This window comes from Bufo bufo, chromosome 5 (genome assembly GCF_905171765.1).
Source record: "Bufo bufo chromosome 5, aBufBuf1.1, whole genome shotgun sequence".
NCBI lineage: Eukaryota > Metazoa > Chordata > Amphibia > Anura > Bufonidae > Bufo > Bufo bufo.
Genome location: NC_053393.1, coordinates 191,856,235 through 191,882,785, shown reverse-complemented (window position 1 = coordinate 191,882,785; position 26,551 = coordinate 191,856,235). Strand labels below are relative to the sequence as shown.

The following is a 26,551-nucleotide window of genomic DNA, read 5'->3' as shown; positions in this document are numbered from 1 at the left end:
TTGCTATAAAGGGTCTTTATGGCTTTCTGGGCTCAGTGAAGAAGAAAGGACAGTGAACGACTGCAATCAGAGAAGATTCAATAGTAGTGCATTCTGCCACTGACCTAGTCTAATCCATTCTGTACATATCTATATATATTTATATATATATAGAATGAATAAATGATACCGCGGCACATCTGTTGGTGAAAAAAAGTGGAATCCTTTATTCACCTATGCGACGTTTCGGACCGCTTACTGGGACCATTCTCAAGCAATGCTTGAGAATGGTCCCAGTAAGCGGACCGAAACGTCGCATAGGTGAATAAAGGATTCCACTTTTTTTTCACTAACGGATGTGCCGCGGTGTCATTTATTCATTCTACATTATACACCTTGGTAAGGTGTTTTCATCGCTGGCACCCAAATACTTACTACCAGGAGGGCTGCCCTGAACTTTCATCTCTCTATATATATATAGAAAAATTGGCAGCACCAGCCACAAGTAAAAAGGATGGGTGCTATGTCCCCGGGTATAGGCCAACAACCCAAGAAAATAATAAAGAAAAATGGACAGCACTCCAAAGGCTATAAAAATACAAAAAATGTATTTACCCATGTGGAACAGTTCAGTAGCAATGTTTCGGTTCATCCATAGAGCCTTTCTCAAGTCCGTATTCACAGGGGTTCACATTGTCATTCTTTCTGAAGATCTATTGAAACCTCAAGGAATTTTGCTGTAGTCTGCTGACATTTTATTTAAATCTACAGTATTAATCTTCATTACATGCTATTCACCAAACTAGTTTATGCCGTATTATCTCAGTGTAACTCAACAATTATTTAAACCTTGCCTAATGTATATTGTAAAAATGATTGAAATATTCACAACTACAACAATTTAACATTTTTATAGCTTCTCCCACCCATCTAGTTACAGATGCTCCCCCATCACTGCCCCTGTAGCTGCTTCGAAGGGCCCATGGACATCACAGGAAATAAGAAAGAACTGCATAGACATGGGGGAAGTGTGCGTCTAATGGATGGTTGTGATTTTTTTATGTTCATCCCCTCAACAGAATTCCATTGAAACTGCCCTGTGCTTACCCCAAGCTGCAGCCAGACAATCAGCCCCCCACACCAGTTGTCTTACTAACCCATGCGTTCCTTCCATACAGCTCCCTTACCTGATCCCAGCCAACTTGGTTTTGTATGCATCCCCAACGTGACAGTGGTGCAGTGTAGTCTACAGTATTATTGGTACAGTATTTTCTCCAGGACCACACTTTTTAAAACACCTCTGACTGACGTTTTTCCATACTGCAATTGACAATTGCTGCACACCTTAGCAGAGGGTGCCAATCAAGGGCTTCCTATTAACTAATTCCTTCTTTAAAGAGGATTTCTGATTTGTTTATGAATGTTCCTGTCATTTTGTAATGTATTTCTTTATTGATTCTATATTATTTTCTGGGCTGGGGTGGTATCCGGCCACATTCCAGCAAAAATGTGGAGAATCGTCAAGATGCAAACCACTGTGTGCTGCAGTTTGTGTCCTGCCGATCCCTGGCATTGTCTGCTGGGTTAGGCAGCCGGATCTGCGTGCCGCAGATGTGAAACTAGCCTTTCCTACTTGACTGTATAACTTCTGTTTGCTTCATAAACTGCTTACTTTTAGAGAAGTGAGTTTTAGGATACTTTCACACTAGCGTTATTCTTTTCCGGTATTGAGTTCCATCACAGGGGCTCAATACTGGAAAAAAACGCTTCAGTTTTATCCTAATGCATTCTAAATTATGCATCATGATGTCTTCAGTTCAGTCTCTCTTACGGTATTAGGCCGGAGAAAATAACGCAGCATGCTGCGGTATTTTCTCCAGCCACAATTCCGGAACACTTGCCAGAATGCCGGATCCATGTCAGGGCATGGGATCGCGCAGTAAAAAAGAGGGCACCGCGCATGCTCGAGACTTCGGAATGCAAAGCGGAATTGCGGGCTGTCACTCAAAGGCAAGAGGGGGCATGGTTACCTTGACTTGAAGCAAAGAGGCCGCTGCCCCCTTGACTTCAAGCTGACATACAAATTAGCGCGGATGGAGGATAAAAGATAGTTTTCTGACCTTATGCAGCATCAGACTGCAGGATGAAAAGTATGTTTAGTATCACACTGCGGGCTACCCTGAAGTACTGCTGGCGGGTTTACATGCATTTAGGAGGTGACAAGTTCCTTTTAAAGAGGACCTTTCACCAGAAGAAAGTATCTAAACTGACTATACAGACGTGTAGAGCGGCGCCCAGGGATCCCCCTGCACTTACTGTTATCCCCGGGCGCCGCTCCGTTCTCCGGTTATAGCCTCCGGTATGTTCGTAGTTAGGCTCCACCCAGGGGAATCTGCCGGCGTCTCTTTCTCCTATGCTGTAGCGCTGGCCAATCGCAGCGCTCAGCTCATAGCCAGTTCCCCTGGGTGGAGCCTAACTATGAACATACCGGAGGCTATAACCGGAGAACGGAGCGGCGTCCAGGGATAACAGTAAGTGCAGGGGGATCCCTGGGCACCGCTCTACACGTCTGTATGGTTAGTTTAGATACTTTCTTCTGGTGAAAGGTCCTCTTTAAGGTCTTGCCACACCATCTCAATGGGATTCAAGTCAAGACTTTGACTTGGCCACACCAAAACCTTAATTTTGTTTCTTTTGAGCCATTCAGAGGTGGACTTGCTTGTGTGTTTCGAATCATTATCCTCCTACATGCTCTTAAGATTTACAGCACAAACTGATGGACAAACATTTTTATTCAAGATTTTCTGAGAGCAGAATCTATTGTTCCATAAAATTATGACAAGTTGTCATGGTCCTGTAGTAGCAAAATAGCCACAGACCATAACACTACCACCACAACTAGAGATGGCCTTGCGGTTCGCCCAGCGGTCGTTTCGCGGCGAACTTTGCGTGTTCGCGATTCGCCGAACATGCAAACATATGGAGAAATTCGTGCCCGCTATATTATTTTACATTGTGAAGAACTTTGACCCATGACACATCCATCAGGTGGTACAGGACAGCCAATTGAGACATTTCAGCACATGGACACACCCCCTACCTTATAAATAAACCTGATCTGGCCGCCATTTTACATTCAGTGCTTTGCGATCACCTGGAAGTCAGGGGCCTAGGGGCTAGGGGCTTACTAGGGCCATTTTTATATAGGGTAAGGTTCCGGACGGGGTTGCTCTTATCAGGGCGGGTGATCTGTGGTTAGGCTATCAGGGTCAGAATAGCACCCCCCTGTAGGGCAATATCAGGGACTGTTCTTTGCCCACCCTGTCCTTCAATACCACATCATCATCTAGCCCAGGGATAGATGTTTTTTGCTTTCCCTCCGGGATTCATGGATGTGAACTGGAACCCCCCGGATTGTGGTAGGACATATTGTTTCTGATTTGGTGCGCCGAGCACCTGATTTAGTGCCGCCGAGCACTTGTTATTGCCTACCACATCTATGCTTTTTGCTTAACTTTAATAATTTAATTTATTTTCATTTTGAGGGATATCTTTTCCATTCACACGTCCGCAAAATGGGTCCGCATCCATTCCGCAATTTTGCGGAACGGGTGCAGACCCATTCATTTTCAATGGGGCCGGGAATGTGCTATCCGCATTTGCGGATCCGCACTTCCGCATCTGTGCTTCTGTTTCCGCCAAAAAATAGAACATGTCCTATTCTTGTCCGCAATTGCAGACAAGATTAGGCATTTTCTATTTCAGTGCCGGCGATGTGCGGTCCACAAATTGCGGAATGCACATTGCCGGTGTCCGTGTTTTGCGGATCCGCAAAACACTTACGGACGTGTGAATGGACCCTTATAGTAAAATTATTAAAGGTTACGTTTTATCTTCATGTATATTCTAATGGATTGCCTTCCTTGTATAATGTTATAATATACTTTCTATGTTAGAAAGTATATTATATAGTATTGTATTGTGCTTCAGTTGTGTGAGGTTCTGCTGCGATACTGCAGGTATATAGAGGGACAAGCGTTATTGGAACAAATAATTTCTACTGGTGTGATATACCAGTCCCCCCCCCAAAAAACTGATTGAAGCGGGGTGTTATATACCAATATACTTTCTTTATAGTGCATTTGGGTACTGTATAGTGCATTTGCGCATGCGCGTACGCAAACATTATATTGCCGATATTTTGCATACAAAAAAAAAAATTATGGAGATCGCAAATTCGAATAATACATCTGGTATGTCACTGTCCATGTTGTGGGATTATTTGTGCGCTTCTAGTAATTATTTCTTGGCTGCAAATATGAGCTGAAGGTTTTTCAGGTTCGCCTGACATTAAAATGAATGGGACCCGCCGCAAACTTGCGATTCGCGAACATTTGATCGCGTTTGGCGATCGCGTTTGCGAACCGTCCCGACAGATGTTTATCCATCACTAGCCACAACATTAGACTGTTAGAATTAATTCTTATGGTGAAATGCAGTTACCTTTACACCAGATGTAATGGAACCCATGTCTTCCAGAAAGTTCTACCATTGAATCATCAGTCATAAGACAGAATAAGATCCCGAATGTCTTTGGAGTCACCTAGATGTTTTTTGACAAATGCAAGACAAAACCTTTGTGTGCTTTTTGGTAAGCATTGGTTTGCGCCTTGCAACTCTCTCATGGATGCCATTTTTGCCCAGGTTTTCTTATTATAATTATCAGCCTTAATTTAGGCAGGTAAAGCCTATAGTTCTTTAGATGTTCACCTGGGTTCTTTTCTGACCTCCAGGATCATCTGTGCAAACCTGGTGTAAGAGGTTTGAGAGGCCAGCCACTCCTGGGAAACGTTCACCACCATTTCAAGTTTTCTCCTTTTGTGGATAATAGCTTTTATCGTGGTTCGCTGGAGTCCCAGAGTCTTAGCAATGGCTTTGTAACCTTTCCAGATTGGTAGATTTCAGTGACTTTGTTTCATATCTGTATTTGAATCTCATTAGATTGCGTAATATGTTGCTTTTTAAGAGGAGGTTTGAATCTTTACAGTTACTGAGACAACAGAGCGCTGGCGACTTTCATGCGTTCTGCACTTCCACACTTGGCGAACCTTCCGTGTAACTTCACCTGGTCTGCCACTTGTTGCTATGGTTCCTAAACCCTTCACTTTGCAATGCTTTCACTGACAGATGACAAGAATGTGCTGGGAGCTTCATACCATGGGTTTCCATGGCCAAGCAGCTGCATACAAGCCTTACTTCACCAAGCACAATGCCAAGAGTTGGATGGAGTGGTGTAAAGCACTAGACTAGACTAGCGGAAATGTACTCTATGGAATGATAAATCATACTTCTCTATCTGGCAGTCTGATGGATGAGTGAGTTTGGTAAATATCAGATGAATGTTACCTACCTGACTGCATGTCTTTAAGGTCCATAAAGACATGGTTGGTTGAGTTTTGTGTGGAAGAACTTGACTGACCGTACATAGCCATGACCTCGACTCCATCAAACAACTTTGGGAAGAACTAGAACAGAGATTGTGAGTCCAGGGCTTCTTATGCAACATCACTGCCTGACCTCTTCTGGATGAATAGGCAAAATCTGACACAAAAACACTCCAAAAGCTTGTCGAAAACCATCCTAGAAGAGTGGAAGCTGTTTTAGCAACTTCTATATTAATGCCTATGGATTTCGAATGGGATGTCGGTCCTGTAGGTAGAATGTGTAGGTGTCCCAATTCTTTTGTCCATATAGTGTATTTCTATTTGTATATTTTGAGCAGGTTCTTTTGGACGTGTCTCTAATGAGCACATTTCTGCATTTTTGAATTGTGTAAATTGCCAAGTTGAAGGGTTCACTCTCAAAGCGGCAAGTCTACTATGAAATTGACAACAAATTGACATATGTAATATCTTTATTATCTAACATTAGTATCTTGACTATACCACTGAGGTTCTACTGTATTCAGAATTCCTGTGGAAAGATTTATCCACTCTATCATTTTCCTGTTAGCATTCATACACCGCAGTGAATAGATGTGTACGTGAGATTGTGAAAATGAATAATGTTTAATCTTAATACAACAAATCCCTTTGAGAAACTGGAATCTCACCAGCGGGAAATCACTAGATGTATATAATTGGTGCTTTTACAATGCTCAGAATGTTTGGTATGGGGCTATAACAGTTACCTACTTTAGTTGCTCACATAGCATCAAGTTTTGTTACATAAACATAAATTGACAACAGCACTGATATAGGTCACACTTCCTATACCAGCTTTATGTGCCATCAAAATGCAGTCCTCTCAAAAAAATGTCCTACACAGTAGTTAACCTTGAAAGGTAGCACTGCAGTGCAAAAGATGGGGAGGGTCAGAGCAACAGCTGAGTCACTGGTGAGACCAGAATGGTTTTCGGACTACCTCTCGGCAGAATGGAAAGGTGGCCACTTCTACTAATTTAAGAGCCACTCATATGACATTTATGACATTGCTTTATTCTCTGATAAGCAGTGCACAAAGCAACCTTGTGGTGGGGAGAGTGGTTGAGCATGTGTGACCACCTGAGTTCTGGTATATGTTTCTTGAGCTCTGTGACCTGCTCTGCCTGTGCAACTCTTTGCACATTCTGTCTCTCTCTGGATTCTGTAATATCCATTCCATGGATTCGGTGCATGTCTGAATTCAATTTTAGTTCTGTTTGCCAGTGGATTCCAAGTTCTATTTGTCTGATCTGTCTTGCAAAGTTTCTGTATTTGGACCTGTTTTGTCTGTCTGTGTCAGAACTGTGTCCTAGAGTTCTGTGCCTAGTACGTCTTGCTCATATCGGCAAATGTATCTGCTATATATGAATGGGTTCCTGAAATCTGGAGGTCTGGGTTTCTGAAGTCTAGAAGTCTGTATGTCCTTGTCCCAGTAGTCTGTATTTCCGAGTTCCTGCTGTACTTATGACTGGGTTCCTGCAGTCTGTCCATTTGCCACTTTTGACTCTTGCCTGTATTCTGCCTGTTTCTGTATTAGTGATTTTGCCCGTGCTTCTGGTACCTTGCACTGGTTATTCTGAACCATTATGTCAAATGCCATCTACACTGGGACTATTCCTAGAGGTAGTGGTCTGGTTGCACCCCTGAAGCGAAGGCCAGTTCCCTGTATAAGGGTTTAGGGTATTAACCAGGGGACTGCCAGGAATGCTCAACACCAACTGGTTAGTTGTCACAGTGGTTCTACACCTATTGTCCATAACAGTAAATGGCAAATATTGTACATTTTTATGATCTATACAATGAATATAAGATGTAATGATGGGACAACCTCCTTAAAGGGAACCTGTCATGTGGATATTTGATTATAATCTAACTAATTATATACAATCATTAACTACTAAAAAGTGCCTTAGATGTATTCACTTACTGGTGTGACAGATGGTTACCTCATAATATACACACAAAGATGCCACATGCCGCATGCTAATGAGCTGATTTGAGTCCGGCGTGATGTCATTGAGTCCAGCGTATATTTAATTCAGAGCTATAGCCACTCCCCTGCCCACCTGCTGCTGGTTCATATGGAAAACAACTGTCATTCAGCAGCAGGTGGGCGGGGAGATTCAGGAGCTCATGAATATTCATGACTCATCATTATCAGCTGGAGCTTTTCAATACAAGATGTTGGCAGATTGACTGGGTCAATTAAAGAAAGTGACCCAGCATTGTGCTAAGAGAATCAGTCACTTATTTATGTTGCCCTTAGTTAGGACACCATAAAACTGGTGACAGGTTTCCTTTAATTATAAAAAATATTATAGAGTTATGCTTCAAAATTATATATCGTACATTTAGATACTGCAAATATATTATGTGGCTTTAAACAAAGTTGGAGACTATAATTTATTATTTGTTATTTTTCATAGGACTGAACTATACATTGTGTATAAAAAGTTTTTTTAGATTGTTGCCTTAAGCAGCAGCATTAGCACTCGAAAATTGTGATGGAATATATTGTTTTACTTACTTTACTTTATTTATATAGGAACACTTAAATGAGATAGACAATAGAGACTGGAGGAAATACACATTAAAGAGGACCTTTCACCACTCCTGACATGCCTATTTTAATAGCTACATGCATTCCTCATGTAATAACTATTCTGGAGCATTTATTCTCATGGCTCTATGTTGTGCCATTCCTTCATTATTTCTACTAGAAGTTATGAATGAATTACTAGCAGTCTGCAGTAAGGCTACAGAGGGGCGCTAACCAGTTGAGGGCGTGTGCCTGCACATACTCACTCTATCCAATCATTGCTGCCATTGTCAGACTGTCCTGGGACACACCTTTAACTGGTTAACACCCATCTGAACCCTTACTGCAGACTGCTAGCAATTCATTCATAACTTAAAAATAATAAAGGAATGGTGCAACATAGAGCCATAAGAATAGATGCTCCAGAATTATTACATGTGGAATGCATGTAACTATTAAAACAGTCATGGCAGGAGACGTGACAGGTCCTCTGTTAAAGACTTTTCCTACTAACATCCACTATCGAGAAGGATCCGACTGCTGGGGTCCCTAATAATCACAAAAACAGAGGTCCCAGAGTCACCTATGATAATGGAGTTGTGGTGCACACGTATGATCACCACTCCATTCACCTCTATGGGACTGGCAAAAACATTGCTTGGCACTATCTCAAGCAGCCACAGTGTTATTTCTGGCAGTGTCAGTGTTGCTACAACCTACTTTCTCTGTTGTTGAAAGTGTTACACAAAGTTGTTTTCTGCTAGTCCAACTGTTGTCACCATCTGAAAGAAGATAACAATATCCACTGGTGGACTTTGAGTCTGGGGGGGTCATTGGCCAAGTCAAAATTCTCATGTCCAGTCAGTTTACATTTAACTGTTGCTGATAACCTTAAATGGTACCCACAATTCTGGGAAACCTTTGACACTTTTGATTGTTGATGGTCCAAGTGCTTAGATCGATAACTAAAACAAAGGGGCAGATGCAGTTGTCTGAATGATGTGTACCTTTGACTTTCATCAGTTCTGCTCAGCTCTCCTCTGAGAGCCAAATGTGTGGTGTGTGTGGAACCACAGAAAGTACATGGGGTCAGTACACCACACACTTGGCATTCAGAGAAGAGCTGAGCAGAGATGATGGAAGCCATCATGGCACAGCACACAGAGGAAAGCTTCTGCCTCTTCATTTGCACAATTTTATGGTGTCTCAGCACTTATACTCCCACCCATCAAAGCTTTTGACATGTCACTATGAGATGACAAAAGTTTCCCAAAAGTTTGTGTACCCTTTAATTTGAAATACAAGGTAACCTACAGATAATTTATGACTATTTTATGAAGGCATATTATTCTATCTGATTTGGAGATCATTTATATGAATAAGCACACATATCTATAGATCTTTTTGTGTACAGGCAGGGATCTGCCTTATTCATTGTAATATTCCCATTTGTAAGCACTTTAAACCATGTATACTTTTTGTGTCTGCACACTAGGTCTGGTTTTTGTTCATCTTTGAATTCACATGGTGGTTACTTGGAAATGTCTTTGGATAACTCACCATGTAGGAATACTGTTTTCACATCAAAATGTTTCCCCTGCATCTTCTTTGTGGCTGCTACTGTGAAAAAGTCTTGACTGTATTATGTTTTGCTACTGTCAACAGTGCCATCTTTATTGCATTTAACTTTAAAAGTCCATTGTTGGTATTATTTATGCAGCTTTTGAACTCCAAATCAGGAGTGGATCATAAAAGGTGAGAACATGCTTAATACGGCTTTACAAAGTTCCCTACTATTCTCTTTTGGATTATGCTGTGTTTTTATTTTGGAATTGCTTTTGGAATTTACTTTACAACCAAAAGCTCATTTGTGTTTTACATTTGGCTTCTCATTGTGCCATAGTTCACATGGCGTTTGCTCCACCGTTCTGGAAAAGAGTCTGCTTTGTAAAAAAAATAGCTGTCTTTGAAGCTTCACCCCAGTATTTTTCAGGTACTGTAGTCAAGAATCCATGCATTTGGTCATTGATCATTATATTCATAGTTCTGTTCTTTGTTTCAGCTACCTCATTTTTCACTGGCGTGTATAGGACAGTTCTTTGATGCTCTATCCCATGTTTTAAGTAGTATTCAATTTGGTGTCCAGTGAATTTGCCTCTTTTGCAACTTGATAGTAAGAGATGCTTCCTTTTAAAATTTAGCTTGTCTTTGTTACATACATTAGTCTTGTTGTTTATCCAGAACTTCACATTTGTTTTTCGTTAGGTAAGTGAACATGCGTTTTGAATGGTCATCTATGAAGGTCGCTATATATCTATCGCCTGGTGTAGGCAGTGTCATGGGACCAAACACATCTCTATGTATTATGTCAATTGGTCGTGAAGCTATGGTCTGACTTATTTTAGGAAGTGTTGCCCTTGTAGGTTGTAGATTTAATGTAACCTTGACACCTAATAGTATTGGACAAGTGGACACTGAGATCCTTTGTCAGTTCCACTTTTAAGACCTCAATGTCTATGCTATGTGTGCAGAACCTTTCCTTTTCACCAAGTGTGCAAAGTCTCACATTTGTTTTGTATCCAATTCTAATGAATTGGCACACAGATTCGATTCTGGTACGATTAACTTGAACTTTAACTTGAAGCATCAAAAGTGCTCAGATTGCCCTGAAAAGTTGTGTATGACAGTCTCTGAGATCTACTAGGACTTTTTCAAGCTTGTTAACACCAAGGCATTATTAGTAGTGTTGGTCGAGCACCAAAGTGCTCGGGTGCTCGAGTAGAACACCTCGGGAAGTCAATGGGAGAACCTGAGCAATAAACCAGGCACCCCCTGCTCTGAAGAGGGGAGGGTGTCTGGTTCACAGGAGAAGGTTAGAAATTGATGGAAACACCACTGAAATTGTATTATTGTTAGTCTGTAAAAGTGGCATACTACTCGGACAACATCGTTCCCAGCAGCGACCTGGGAGTCCAAGATGCATCCAGACGTCTGGATGCATCTTGGACTCCCAGGTCGCTGCTGAGAACGATGTTGTCCGAGTAGTATGCCACTTTTACAGACTAACAATAATACGCACCAAACCGAAGATAAAATCGATTTTAGAGGAAAAATTGTTAGAAAACAAAAATTACAAGGAATAGGCACTCCGATACAACCTGTATATCACATAAAGGAGGGCCTCATTCACATTGTGGTACAATTGTTCAGGTAGTGGGACTCCTACACTCATAAAGTGAAAGGGCTGCCAAAAATTACAAGGAACCGGCACTCCAATACACCCTTTATTACACATAAAGGAGGGCATCATACACACCCCTGAAAAATTATGATTCATGGCCTGCTGGTGACCCTCAAAAACGATTGGAACAAGGGCCTGCTGATCTGACCATCTAAAACATTAGGGGCGAGTGCCTGCTGCTGCTGATCTGACTTTCTAAAACATTATGGGCGAGGGCCTGCTGCTGATCTTACCATCTAAAACATTAGGGGCGAGTTCCTGCTGCTGATCTGACCATCTAAAACATTAGGGGCAAAGACCTGCTGCTGATCTGACTCTATAATACACTAGGGGTGAGGGTTTGCTGCTGATCTGACCATCTAAAACATTAGGGGTGAGGGTCTGCTACTGAGCTGACCCTCTAAAACTTTAAGGGCGAATGCCTGCTGCTGATCTGACCATCTAAAACATTAGGGGCGAGAGCCTGCTGGTGACCCTCTAAAACATTATGGGCGAGGGCCTGCTAGTGACCCTCAAAATCATTAGGAGCAAGGGCCTGCTGGTGACCCTCTAAAACATTAGGAACAAGGGCCTGCTGGTGACCATCTAAAACATTATGGGCGAGAGCCTGCTGGTGACCCTCAAAAACATTATTGGTGAGGGCCTTCTGGTGATCCTCAAAAACATTATGGGCGAGGGTGTCACAACCAGACAGCTGAGAAGCTCTGACAGAAGCCTTTCAGAACCTCCTCCTTGAGTTTTCTTTGTTTTGGTTTTCAGTTCCTCATCTCGTTAGTCTCTCTCAGCTGTCATGTAGTTGGACTGATTGCATCCCTTTAAATTCCTCCCCATAATGCATTAGTGGGCGGCTTATACAACTTCCTGGAGTGTGTGTGCATGCTGTTCCTATTTCCCAGTCTTCTACAAGATAAGTGCTGTACATTAATTTGTGATTTTCTGTTTGCTGGATCCCAGATGACCCTGACTCCCTCCGTGTCTAGTGTAGGGAGCCGGTGGTCGTGTCCCCTCACTATTGTATGGTGTTCAGGTATTATATAGTCGAGGTACGGGGATATGCGATCATCCACCTTTGGAGTGTTCGCATAGGCTGAGCAGTCAGGGAGAGTGCCAGGTCTGATGCAGGGGTCTCCCTTTTGTTCCTTAGTTTTGGATCCAGTGAGTCATAGATTCTTTTGCATTGTCTTGTTTCCTGTACACCTTCCGTGACATTATAAGCCGCCAAAACCGTCTCAAGCATGGATCCGGTTTCACTTTTGGCTGAACGCTTCCAGGGTCTTTCATTGGAGGTAGCTAATCTTTGTAAGACTTTTTCTCAGTTTCAAGTGACCGGTTCAGCTTGCGTTCATGGAGTTTGTTCTGAGCCTAAGATCTCGCTCCCGGATACGTTCTCCGGGGGTAGTGAAAATTTTGTGCGTTTTAGAGAGGCTTGCAAACTCCATTTTCGCCTTTTTCCCCATTCCTCTGGTGATGAGGAACGGAGGGTGGGGATCATTATATCGCTGCTCAGGGGTAACGCTCAGTCCTGGGCCTTTTCGCTGCCGGAGGGGGCACGGCCCCTCCGTTCAGTGGATGAATTCTTTTTAGCCCTGGGTCAGATATATGATGATCCGGATCGTATTGCTCTGGCTGAGTCTAGACTACGTCTGTTATGCCAGGGTAAACCATCCGCAGAGATATACTGCTCAGAATTTCGGAGATGGGCAGCTGATACTGGTTGGAATGATGCTGCACTCCGAAGTCAATTTTGCCATGGTCTTTCAGAGGGATTGAAAGATGCATTTGCCTTTCATGAGAGGCCTATCTCCTTGGACTCTGCTATGTATTAGGCCGTTCGTATTGACAGGCGTCTTAGAGAGAGAGGAGAGATCTCTCCTTCCTGTCATACTCAGTCCCGGCACAGTGCAGCGGTCTCATTCTGTGCGCAGGGGTCTCAGTCGCTGTCAGCCCCTTCTGAGCAGGAGCCCATGCAGCTGGGGTTGATTGCCTCTGACAATAGAAGATTCAGCCCGCATGGGAGGGTTTGTTTTTGTTGTGGAGGTATAAATTATTTGGCAAATGTTTGTCCCTCTAGTAGATTCAGGCAGTTTTCTGGGAGTAATAAAGAAACAAAAAGGAAAAAATCTTTTAAAAATGTTCCGTCTGTTACTATTGGCAGGGTTGAGGTGGAAATTGAAGGTTTTCCGTTTGCTTGTAGTTCCCGTTTTGTCCTGCCTGCTAGGGTGGCGCTATAGAGCAAGAGCATTTTTTGTGAGATCTTTGTGGATAGTGGAGCAGCTGTCAATCTCATTGATAATCAATTTGCAATAACTCATGGTTTCCAGGTATGCACTTTGGGAAAGGATATTCCTGTTTTTGCTATTGATTCCGCTCCACTTTCTCAGAAATCGTTAAAGGGCATAGTTCACAATATCCGTTTGATTGTGAGTGATACTCATGTTGAGGATGTGTCATGTTTCGTCCTAAACGGGTTGCCTACTTCTCTAGTGTTGGGGCTACCCTGGCTCACTAAACATAACCCCACCATTGATTGGCAAGCGAAGCAAATAAATGTTTGGAGTGACTTTTGCAGAGAGAATTGCCTCACGACATCTGTTTCTGAGGTTTCTACTAAGACTGTACCACCTTTCCTCTCTGAATTTTCGGATGTCTTCTCTGAGAGTGGAGTTCAGGATTTGCCCCCGCACAGGGAGTACGATTGCCCTATTAATCTCATCCCAGGCGCCAAGCTGCCTAAATCTCTTTTATACAATCTTTCCCAACCTGAGAGGGTCGCTATGCGTGCTTATATCTCTGAGAGTCTGAGAAAAGGACACAAACGACCCTCGAAGTCACCTGTTGCCGCTGGTTTTTTCTTTGTTAAGAAAAAAGATGGTTCTTTAAGACCTTGTCTGGATTTCAGGGAGCTGAACAGTATCACTATTCGTGACCCTTATCCGCTTCCTCTGATCCCGGACCTGTTTAACCAGGTTGTTGGGGCTAAAGTCTTTTCCAAATTAGACCTAAGAGGGGCATACAACCTGGTCAGGGTCAGAGAAGGAGACAAATGGAAGAGGGCCTTCAATACCCCTGAGGGCCATTTTGAGAATTTGGTTATGCCTTTTGGTTTGATGAATGCCCCAGCCGTTTTTCAGCATTTCGTGAACAGCATTTTTTATCATTTAATGGGAAAATTAGTATTAGTGTATTTGGATGACATTTTGATTTTTTCTCCTGATTTCAAAACTCATAAGGAACACTTACGTCAGGTCTTGCTCATCCTGCGGGAGAATAAATTATACGCGAAACTGGAAAAATGTGTGTTTGCGGTTCCAGAAATTCAATTTCTGGGGTTTCTTCTCTCTGCTTCTGGTTTTCGCATGGACCCCGAGAAGGTCCGCGCTGTGCTTGAGTGGGAGCTTCCTGAGAATCAGAAGGCGCTGATGCGTTTTTTGGGCTTTGCTAATTATTACAGGAAGTTTATTTTGAATTATTCCTCTGTTGTTAAACCACTCACTGATATGACCAGAAAGGGGGTAGATTTTTCTTCCTGGTCGGTAGAGGCGCATAAGGCCTTTTCTAATATCAAGGAGAGTTTTGCTTCCGCTCCCATCCTGGTACAACCTGATATTTCTTTACCCTTCATAGTTGAGGTTGATGCTTCTGAGGTGGGTGTGGGTGCGGTCTTGTCTCAGGGTTCCTCTCCTGCCAAATGGCGACCGTGTGCCTTTTTCTCGAAGAAACTCTCCTCCGCAGAGAGAAATTACGATGTGGGAGATAGGGAATTGTTGGCCATCAAGTTGGCTTTTGAGGAATGGCGCCATTGGCTAGAGGGAGCCAGACACCCTATCACCGTGTTTACTGACCATAAAAATCTGGACTACTTGGAGTCAGCCAAGCGTCTGAACCCGAGACAGGCCAGATGGTCTTTGTTCTTTTCAAGGTTTAATTTTGTTGTCACGTTCCGCCCTGGGGTTAAGAATGTGAAGGCAGATGCCCTGTCACATTGTTTTCCGGGAGGTGGGAATTTTGAAGACCCGGGTCCCATTTTGGCTGAAGGTGTGGTGGTCTCTGCTCTTTTTCCTGAATTGGAGGCAGAGGTGCAGGCAGCCCAGTCGGAGGCTCCTGATCTTTGTCCTCCTGGGAGGTTGTTTGTGCCTCTCGCTTTAAGACACAAGATTTTTAAGGAACACCACGATACGGTCCTTGCTGGGCACCCGGGGGCAAGAGCCACACTGGATCTCATCGCTCGGAGATTCTGGTGGCCTGCGCTTTGTAAGTCGGTTAAGGGTTTTGTGGCAGCCTGCGAGACTTGCGCTCGTGCCAAAGTCCCTCATTCACGGCCATCAGGTCCTCTCCTTCCCTTACCCATTCCTTCCCGTCCTTGGACACATCTGTCCATGTACTTCATAACGGACCTGCCTCGTTCCTCGGGGAAGACTGTGATTCTGGTGGTGGTGGACCGTTTTAGCAAAATGGTGCATTTCATCCCTTTTCCTGGTTTGCCCAATGCTAAGACGCTGGCGCAGGCATTTATTGATCACATTGTCAAATTGCATGGTATTCCTTCAGACATAGTCTCTGATAGGGGCACGCAGTTTGTTTCCAGATTCTGGAAGGCTTTCTGTTCTCGCTTGGGGGTTCGCTTGTCATTCTCTTCTGCTTTCCACCCGCAGTCGAATGGCCAGACAGAGCGCGTCAATCATTTTTTGGTGCATATGGGTTTCATCCGCAGTTTGGGACTTTCTCGGGAGAGGGGTCTTCTGGTTTACCTGATGAGGACAGATTCTCCTCGTCTTTGTCATCTATTTGGCAAAAGATTCAGGATAATCTAAAGAGCATGAGTGAGAGATATAAGCGTGTGGCAGATAAAAGAAGTGTGCCTGGTCCGGACCTGAATGTTGGTGATCTGGTGTGGTTGTCTACCAAGAATATCAAATTGAAGGTTCCCTCCTGGAAGTTGGGTCCTAGGTTTATTGGGCCTTACAAGATCCTGTCTGTCATCAATCCTGTTGCCTACCGTCTTGATCTTCCTCAGACTTGGAAGATCCATAATGTTTTTCATAAGTCCTTATTGAAACCTTATGTTCAACCCATTGTACCCTCGCCTTTGCCTCCTCCTCCGATTATGGTTGATGGGAATCTTGAATTTCAGGTCTCTAGGATTGTGGATTCTCGTCTTGTCCGTGGTTCTCTCCAGTACTTCGTTCATTGGGAGGGTTATGGTCCTGAGGAGAGGATGTGGGTCCCAGTGACGGACATTAAGGCCACTCGTCTCATCAGGGCTTTCCATAGGTCCCATCCTGAGAAGGTGGGCTCTGAGTGTCCGGAGTCCACTCGTAGAGGGAGGGGTACTGTCACAACCAGACAGCTGAGAAGCTCTGACAGAAGCCTTTCAGAACCTCCTCCTTGAGTTTTCTTTGTTTTGGTTTTCAGTTCCTCATCTCGTTAGTCTCTCTCAGCTGTCATGTAGTTGGACTGATTGCATCCCTTTAAATTCCTCCCCATAATGCATTAGTGGGCGGCTTGCATGCTGTTCCTATTTCCCAGTCTTCTACAAGATAAGTGCTGTACATTCATTTGTGATTTTCTGTTTGCTGGATCCCAGATGACCCGGACTCCCTCCGTGTCTAGTGTAGGGAGCCGGTGGTCGTGTCCCCTCACTATTGTAGGGTGTTCAGGTATTATATAGTCGAGGTACGGGGATATGCGATCATCCACCTTTGGGGTGTTCGCATAGGCTGAGCAGTCAGGGAGAGTGCCAGGTCTCATGCAGGGGTCTCCCTTTTGTTCCTTAGTTTTAGATCCAGTGAGTCATAGATTCTTTTGCATTGTCTTGTTTCCTGTACACTTACCGTGACAGAGGGCCTGCTGGTGATCCTCTAAAACATTATGGGTGAGGGCCTGCTGCTGAGCTGACCCTTTAAAACATTAGGAGCAAAGGCAGCCTAATAAGCATGTTGATATGATGGAGGAGGACGAAAGAAGGAAGATTGAACCATATACCCTTTTTAGTGGTGGAAGGGGTGCATGGGAATACAGTGTATTCAATACACAATAAAAGCCACATTTAGAGTGCCTTTATGTTCAGCCTCTTTCCTCTGGTGGAGTAGAGAAGTCAGGGGCAATCCAGGCCTTGTTCATTTTTATAAGAGTCAACCGGCCAGCATTTTCAGTTGACAGGCGGATGCGCTTATCAGTTATTATGCCCCCAGCAGCACTAAATATACGCTCTGACAAAACGCTGGCGGCGGGGCAGGCCAGCACCTCCAAGGCGTAGCGTGCCAGTTCGTGCCACATGTCCAGCTTGGACACCCAATAGTTGTAAGGCACAGAGGGATCACTGAGAACGCTGACACGGTCAGCTATGTACTCCTTCACCATCTTCCAAAATTTTTCCCTCCTTGTGACACTAGGCTACGCATCAGGTTGAGGGTGCTGGTGGGGTGTCATAAAACTATCCCAGGCCTTAGAGAGTGTTGCCCTGCCTCTGTAGGAACTGCTGTGTGTTCCCCTCGTCTCCCCTCCTCGGTTGCTCAAGGAACTACGTACTCTGCAGCCAGCGTTGTCAGCTGGAAATTTTTGGAGGAATTTTTCCACAAGGACAGGGGATTGGCCAGCACGTAACACAGAGGAAGAGGAGGCAGTGGTGTGACCCGTGACCCGCAGACACTGGTTGTGGACCCAAGCGTTCGGCCCACTTATTAGGGTGCTTTGATGCCATGTGGCGGATCATGCTGGTGGTGGTGGGGTTGCTAGTGTTCACGCCCCTGCTCATTTTTCAGCACTTTCCTCAAAAAAACGCCAGGGAAATTGCCGCTAGGGGGTGCTCTGGGTAACAGTTGTGGGCCTGTTTGGTGTGGCCTGCCTTCTCCCTTTTGCCACCCCACTGCCTCTTCCAGCCTGTTGCGGTGCTGCGGATCCCTCCCCCTCTGTACTGCTGTCCTCGCTTGGCTTGCCACCTTCCCAGGTTGGGTCAGTGACTTCATCGTCCACCACCTCCTCTTCCACTTCCTCACTCTGGTGGTTATCATCCTGACTTGTTGACCTAACAACAACCTCAGTTATTGACAACTGTGTCTCATTCTTATCATGAACCTCTTTAGACACTGAGGTTGACTTATTGGCAACTGTTTCTCATTATCATCATCCACCTCGTGAAACACTAATTGCCGTTCCCCACCATCATCTTCTTGTGACTGTGGATGCTCAAGAGTTTGGGAATCAGGGCACAAGATCTCCTCATGTCCCTCTTCAAGCGGACTTGTCGAGAGGCCAAAATCAAGGTATAGCGCAAGTAATGTCACTGTCACCAGCGGCTAATAAAAAATTACACTGAATTAATGTCACTGATATTTAGGATGGGAAAACGTTATACAGGAGATGTAGCGCAGGTAATGTCGCTGCCACCAGTAGCAAAAATATTAGACTGAATGTCACTGATATTTCTGATACACAAACGTTATACAGGAGATATAGCGCAGGTAATGTAACTGTCCGCAGCGGACACCGTTTACGGAAAAAGTACACTGGATGTCATAGATAATTTTAGGCTGCGCACACGTTACACAGGAGATGTAGCACAGATAATGTCGCTGTCTGCAGCGACCAAACAATTGCAAGCTATTTAGCGCAGGTTGCGCTTTTGGGTCTCTCTAACAATTGCACGCAATTTAGCGCAGGTTGCGCTAATAATTATATTGCTGCCAGATACAACAATAGTCCTTAAAAGGACTTTTTGGTCTCTAACAAGTTCCGGCCAGCTAATCACTGTAATGCCAATAGCCAACATAGCTACGGCATTACAGTGAATGGCAGTATTTACCTGCACATTTATTGGTTGTGTAGCAGCCAACAAATGTCCGGGAGGAGACTCGAGCATCGCAATGCTCGGCACATCGCGGTATTCGAGTCTCCTCCCCGCACGTTTTGGAGTAAAATTAGTGTTCGTCAGAGCATGCCCTCCCAACACTAATTATTAGTAATGTCAAAGTGACAGTGACATATATGGCAATGGGCAAATGGATGGTACAGTAGTGAGTGGTAACAAACAGTATGTTTAAAAATGTACTGTGCCATCAGAAGTTAAAACATGAATCACAACTTATCACTTTTTGGTGGTCTTCTTCTGACCTGTAAAATGGTGGCTGCCAAATACTCATTACATTACACTTATCAATTACTTATAGACCTATATGTGAATAATCATAGTTGTGGACAGCTTGCACACTTAGACTGTGAACTGTAAGAAGGAGGGAAGATATGTATACCATGCATAGTATAGTGCCCAGGTTTTTTTCACAACCCTGAATATACTGTAAATTTACTTTTAAGCATACCGATACTGTACATACCAGAGCTGAGCTTATAACATAACCGCACCAGAACCAAGCCAAGTACAAAAATACAACACCTGAACCAATTCTAGTATGTAAATCCAGCATTAGGACCAAGCTCATAATATAAATACCAGCATCAGAACTAACGTAAATACAGTACCAGAACCAGGTTAATAACAGACATACAGCACTATAACCATGAACAGAACAAAGATCAATTGAAAAGTTGTTAACCCTTCTGTAAAAGTTTCTATTTAAAAAAATGGTAACGTATGATGGGATTTGTTTCAGAAACGACAGTAGCTCCATACATCATTGCTGCCTCACTGCCCGGCCATGACTCATTTCTGCAGAGTAGGCTTCAGCGTTTTGCTTTTGCAGCACATCACTACACTGTATGCTAATACAAAGTCATCTACGTGTCACACACTGTGCTCCTGTATATTATATTGTTACATACACCATGAGTCCTGAATATAATACTGCTGCACACACCATGCCCCCTACTATAATAATGCTACACAAACACACCATGCCCCCTAAATATACTAGTAGGACATATATACCATGCCCCCTGAATATAATAGTGCTACACAGACTAGTAGTACTACAAACACACCATGTCCCTTAATACAAGGTGGCCCATGAAAAAGTAGCCTGCCTCAAATATCTCTGAACAAACTCAGGGCCGTCTTTAATATTGATTGGACCCTGGGCAAGAATTTCCTTGGGCCCCCTGAAATGCTAAGGTCCATCCGTCTTCATGAGTGATTATCGCAGGGAAGGCAGGTTTGTTAGTGTACCCGAGCATTAGATTTTAAGACGCCTGTGGCAACCGCGGGGGCACAGGAGGCAGAAGCACAGCTCCCGCACAGCCCGTCTCCCCTTTTCAAATAGAAGACGGGTGGCCCTTAGCAACGCTCATTTCAGAGAGCGCTGCTAAGGGCCATTTCAGCCACAGTTTTTTACTAAAATTAAACGTTTTGGCTAAATAAACTATATTCTAAAAATGTTACTTATCACTTGCCCTACACTTTAGCAAAAAAAATAATTAAATGGCAGTTACACTTTAAGCTCTTCCAAGCGATGGTTGTCCTGAGGATCGGTGATAAACGCCTGTCATACGGTTGCTAATCACTGCAGTATTATTTATTTAGGGACTGCAAGCACATGCAGTCTCAGGAGTGGGTCCACACCTCACGGGAGTACAGGACCAGTATCTGTACACGTATGTATGGCATAATTAATGGAATGACACATCACATATAACATGACATGAGTTACCAGGCTGCCTGGTAAAAACCTGTGTCACTCATGTCATGTCATGTGTGATGTGTCATTCCATTAATTATGCCATACATACGTGTACAGATACTGGTCCAGGCAGCAGACACATGAGTAGGGTTATTGGCTACGCTCGGGTCCACTACCCCATCATTTAGCTAACTAACCTTCCCCATTTCCTCTCCCAATAACCACACACAGCCACTGTTTGGATTAAATCGGCCACAGCAGCCGTCTTTTATTAAATAATATAAATAACATGAATAAACATAACACTTGATATAACAATGACATATATATATAAATATATACATGTCTAACTGACGAGGGAGGTCCTAGAAGCCGCCTAACTGCACCTTAAACGACCACAAACCACCACGGCAATTCCATCTTGCCCCCAGCCGCGTACCACAAGCTCGGGGACACCAACTGACGGACGCCATACCAAGCCAACCAGGTGCCCCAACTCTGAGAGTCCAGCCCCACCATTGAGGCCCTCTCATTCACCGTTACCATCCAGTAGCCCCAGCTTCTATGACCTCCCCCCGCCACGACTGCTGCGACAAACGCAACACTTAACGACACACTCCGTCCACCACCCCTTGTCCATTTTTTTTTTTTTTTTTTTTTATACATTTATTTATTTATAAAATACACATTTTTTTTTTTTTTTTTTTATATATGCATCCCCTCTATAATATACCGTTGCCGCCCTGAAACATCCAAGTACACACTACGGGAGGGAGGGAGGGAGATGCTGGCTCTCTGCTCCTAAAATGGCGGGCGCTGACCTGCCTCACCACTACTTCAGCCTGCCGCTCCCCGCCCCTTTCTAGCTCCTCCCCCCTTTTCCTGCACTCATCCACTTAACCCTTACCTTCCCTGACCCTTGCTCACAAAACCCCTCATGCCGGCCTCCCCTGAAGCGTGCCGCTTCGTCCGGCCTCACTTGAGTAGGGTTATTGGCTACGCTCGGGTCCACTACCCCATCATTTAGCTAACTAACCTTCCCCATTTCCTCTCCCAATAACCACACACAGCCACTGTTTGGATTAAATCGGCCACAGCAGCCGTCTTTTATTAAATAATATAAATAACATGAATAAACATAACACTTGATATAACAATGACATATATATATAAATATATACATGTCTAACTGACGAGGGAGGTCCTAGAAGCCGCCTAACTGCACCTTAAACGACCACAAACCACCACGGCAATTCCATCTTGCCCCCAGCCGCGTACCACAAGCTCGGGGACACCAACTGACGGACGCCATACCAAGCCAACCAGGTGCCCCAACTCTGAGAGTCCAGCCCCACCATTGAGGCCCTCTCATTCACCGTTACCATCCAGTAGCCCCAGCTTCTATGACCTCCCCCCGCCAACAACGCGCAGCTTGACAGCCCTTAAGCTCGCGCGTTCCGCCACACCCGGAGGGCTGTTTCAATACCTCCCTGCAAGTCCAGTGACCACAAATCAATGCCCACCGCATTGAGGTGGACTCCATCCTGTCTCCAAAAGCCTCCTGTTCCTGCTTCCAACTCGGGGTGCCTCACCACCACCGCCCCATGTTTGGCACAGAACCGCCCAATCACCCTGTTCAGCTTAATCCTAGCCTTATTCAGCCTTTCAACCGATCTCGCCTCCCTCCAGACCTTCCTGGGGACAATATCCGACCACACAGTGACAACTGACGGGAAGAGGGACCACAAACGCAAAAAATCAAAACGTATATCCCTGATCAACTCTCTGCAAGGTCGGACCCCTAGGTCATTTCCCCCAACATGCAACACCAAGATATCTGGGACTCTATCTAACCTGGCTTGCCGATGAACCTCCTGCAAAACACTACCCCACACCATACCTCTGCGTCCGATCCATCTTACTATGGCTGTCCCCCGATCAAACCCCAGCTGCCGCCCATTCTGCCGAACATCCGCTCGTAATGCCCCCCAGAACACGAACGAATGGCCCAGGATCCAAACTAATAACGGGGCATCACCTGAAAAAAGAACGAGACAAACATGGTTAGACACAGCCTTAAACTGCCCCTAAACGCACATACAGCCGAAAACGCTCCGACTCCCACCTCCCAATACGCTTAATCACTTCATCTCGCACCCCCAAGCGAGCAGCCTCCGTGGCAGCACCTATCCTGAAGGAATGACCCGTAAACTTGCCAGAGTCCATTCCTAGATTACGCAAACATTTCTTGAATACCGCTATAAATTGAAATCGCGATAAAAAGGAGCCATCCTCATGTCTGAGAATCGGGCCTGCCGCGACCCCTGCCCTTCCTTGAAAATCACGCAAACACCGTACTGGACACACTAGACATCCCGGCACCTCAAACAATGAGACTAAATGACCCCTCCCCTCCTGATCCGTCTTTGAAAATCTCAGATAAATCAGCACCCTGTCGTCATATAACGTTACATCCTCACTCCTCAGACCCCCTTCCCGCTGCACACTTGCACACACTAACTCCCCTAAACGAAAGGCTCCGAAAAAAGCCAGAGCAAAGGCTAGTCTAAATAAGCTCACCTCCCAAGCCGAGCGACACACTCCAGCTACCTGCTCCCCTAACTGTAACAATAACGAAAAGGACACCGGTAGGCGGGAATCTTTCACACGCTGAAACCTTCTATAACCCTTCAAAATTTGTCGGACCAAAAAGGACTTAGTAATGTCCGGGGAATTCCGCAACTTGAATCCGAAAGCCAAGCCCGCCATGCAACCATTGATCTTGGCAACCGACCAACCTTGATCCTTCACGTGGCCAATGAACAGTAACAACGGAATTTCCCCGTCCAGTACCTCGACCCCTAGGTCATTACACCACTGCTGCCACCTACTCCAAGCCCTATCGTACATCCTCCACGTGCCTTCACTCAATGATGCCTGCAACAGACAAGCTACGGTACCTCCAGGATCTCCCACAACGACTCTGGACACACCAATCCGACCTGACTCGCCTCCGGGGCCAGCTGGCGAAACCGCTCCCACTGAAAACGAGAAAGTGCGTCAGCTATACAGTTAGAGGAACCAGGCACATGCACCGCAAACACCCAAGCATTAAGGGACAAGCACCGGAGAACCAACTGCTGCAATAGGCAAATAACTGGGGGGGAAGAAGCCGTTACACTGTTGATGGCTTGCACAACTCCCAAGTTGTCACAATGGAAACGAACCTTCTTGTGCCGAAACTTCTCCCCCCAGAGCGTGACTGCCAACACAATGGGGAAGAGTTCCAACAATGCCACGTTTTTTACCCACCCTTTTCGTACCCAGGACTCAGGCCACCGACCCGCACACCACTGCCCTTCACAGTACGCCCCAAAACCCGCTCCACCCGCAGCATCCGTAAACAATTCGAAATCAAACGCATCAACCACCCCCCCCATAACTAATGCTCTGCCATTAAACTGTTTTAAAAAGGAATCCCAAACTTTCAAATCCCCTTTCAACTCACTGCCTAGTCTAATAAAATGGTGGGGAGACACCACCCCTCCTGTCGCCGAAGCCAACCTCCTACTAAAAATGCGGCCCATAGGTAGGATTCTGCATGCAAAATTTAATTTGCCCAACAAAGACTGCAGGTCCCGCAGACGAATCTTTTTTGCTGTCAATGCCGCCGCCACCTCTGTTCTTAAATCTGACACTTTGTCTACTGGTAGCCTACACTCCATCCGCTGTGTATCTATGACAATACCCAAAAAGCTTAGCTCAGTAGCCGGCCCCACCGTTTTGTCCACCGCTAACGGGACTCCAAAACACTCAAAAACAGACTGTAATGTGGATAACAACAACGAACAAACCCTAGATCCCCCCGGCCCCAAACACAGGAAATCATCCAAATAATGAATGACAGAGTGACAACCTGATTCCTGAACCACCACCCACTCCAGAAAAGAACTAAAACGCTCAAAATATGCACACGATATTGAACAGCCCATTGGCAAACACCTATCCACAAAATATGCGCCATTCCAAAAACAACCCAGTAAATACAAACTATCCGGGTGAACTGGCAACAACCGAAATGCCGCTTCAATGTCACATTTTGCCAACAGGGTACCCGGACCCAGCTTCCTTACCCATTCCACAGCCGCATCAAAGGAAGCATAAACCACAGAACAAAGTTCCGGGTCAATGCCCTCATTGACCGACGCACCCTTAGGGAATGATAAATGGTGGATGAGCCTAAATTTATTAGGCTCCTTCTTAGGGATCAAACCCAAAGGGGAAACTCGCAAGTTACTGATGGGTGATGTAACAAACGGACCATCCATCCTCCCTAGGGAAACCTCTTTAGCTAACTTTCCTGTCACTATGTCCGGGAACTGCAATGCCGAGCGCAAATTCTTCCGCTTCTCTAAGACTGGTAACGGGTGTGAAGGTATATGAAAACCGAACTTAAACCCTGAATACAAAAATTCAGCTAACTCCTGGTTCGGATATCTATTTAGATGCCCCACCATCCTTTCCACTCGCACTGGGGTCTGCCCCTTTTGCAAAACTATCCCCCCCCCTTTGTCTACCCCCTCTAAAACATCTGCTAGCCCCATGGCCCCCGCCACACACGGAACATTCATGCCTAAATTTGCATTTTTGGCCGAATTTGCAACTTCCCTCATTGAAAAGGAAGCAGTATCCTCTTCCAACTGGGGGCGTCCCTGTACCTTGCTGTACCCCAACCCCTGACTCACTCCGAAAGGACTGACCACTCCTACCTGGCGCTGTCACCCTCATCCATAACGCAATGTCCTTATGGTCCCATCTCATATTAGGACGGACTGCTTTCCTCTGACGAAACTGCTCGTCATACCGTAACCACCCGGAACCCCCATACACTCTATAGGCTTCCCCAATAGCATCCAGATAGCAAAATAAAGGGGAACAGCATTCCGGACTCTTCTCCCCAATCACACTTGCCAAAATAGCAAAGGCCTGTAGCCAATTACTAAATGACCTAGGGATAAGGCGATAGCGACGCTTATCATCATCCTCCTTTCTTACTCCGTCCTTTTTTACCACATCAAGGTTGAACCGCTCCAACGGAAGCAGCGAAAAAATTTCTATATACTCTCCCTTCCAAATTTTCTCACGCACCTCCGTTTTCAAATGCGCTCCCAGGGGACCCTCAAAGCAAACATACACCTCCCCTTTTGCGGCGTCATCTAATCTGGGCCTATCCTCCTCACCTCCCGCCTGCGTCTGCACTGACACTGATTCGGCTACACCTGTGCTATTGGCCACTGCTACATTACTATTGTTAGCGGTCGCCGGTACATTGCTATTTTCTGCCCCCAACCCCCACGCTGCTAAGGGGGTAGCCCCCATTGCCCCCCTATCCTGACTAACCCCAGCTAAACCACACAGCAAGCGCCCCAAACCACCGATAATAGCACTATTGCTCCCCCCCGCCCCAGGCGCCACATTAAATATAGATAACAGTGTTCCCAGTGATGTCTCACCTAACTGCCCGGGTGCTGTGAACCCGGCAGCCGCAGGTCCTGATTCCTGACGGACGACTCCTGGATCCACGACGTTCCTTTGATGGGTACTTGCGCTGTTCGACGGCAGCACCCCAGGCGGATCACTGCTGGGTGCGTTAGGAATGGCTCTGGGACGCACTCTGTCTTCCACGGTGTCAGGACCAGTAGCAAACTGTCCGCCCTCAGGAAATGGCCTGCGCAACTCC

At 45.2% G+C, this 26,551-nt stretch overlaps 2 protein-coding genes across 2 annotated transcripts in view; one reads left to right on the top strand and one right to left on the bottom strand.

Moving 5' to 3' along the window:
- NETO1 (neuropilin and tolloid like 1) overlaps positions 1-26,551 on the top strand; it is a 182,912-nt gene that overhangs the window by 9,876 nt on the left and 146,485 nt on the right. The window lies entirely within an intron of this gene.
- On the bottom strand, positions 22,124-26,323 carry LOC121001186. Its single transcript, XM_040432142.1, has 2 exons — positions 23,772-26,323; positions 22,124-22,849 (listed from the first exon to the last, which is right to left on the bottom strand). Exons 1-2 carry the CDS (start codon positions 25,482-25,484, stop codon positions 22,832-22,834), a joined length of 1,731 nt encoding a protein of 576 aa, XP_040288076.1. The 5' UTR covers positions 25,485-26,323; the 3' UTR covers positions 22,124-22,831.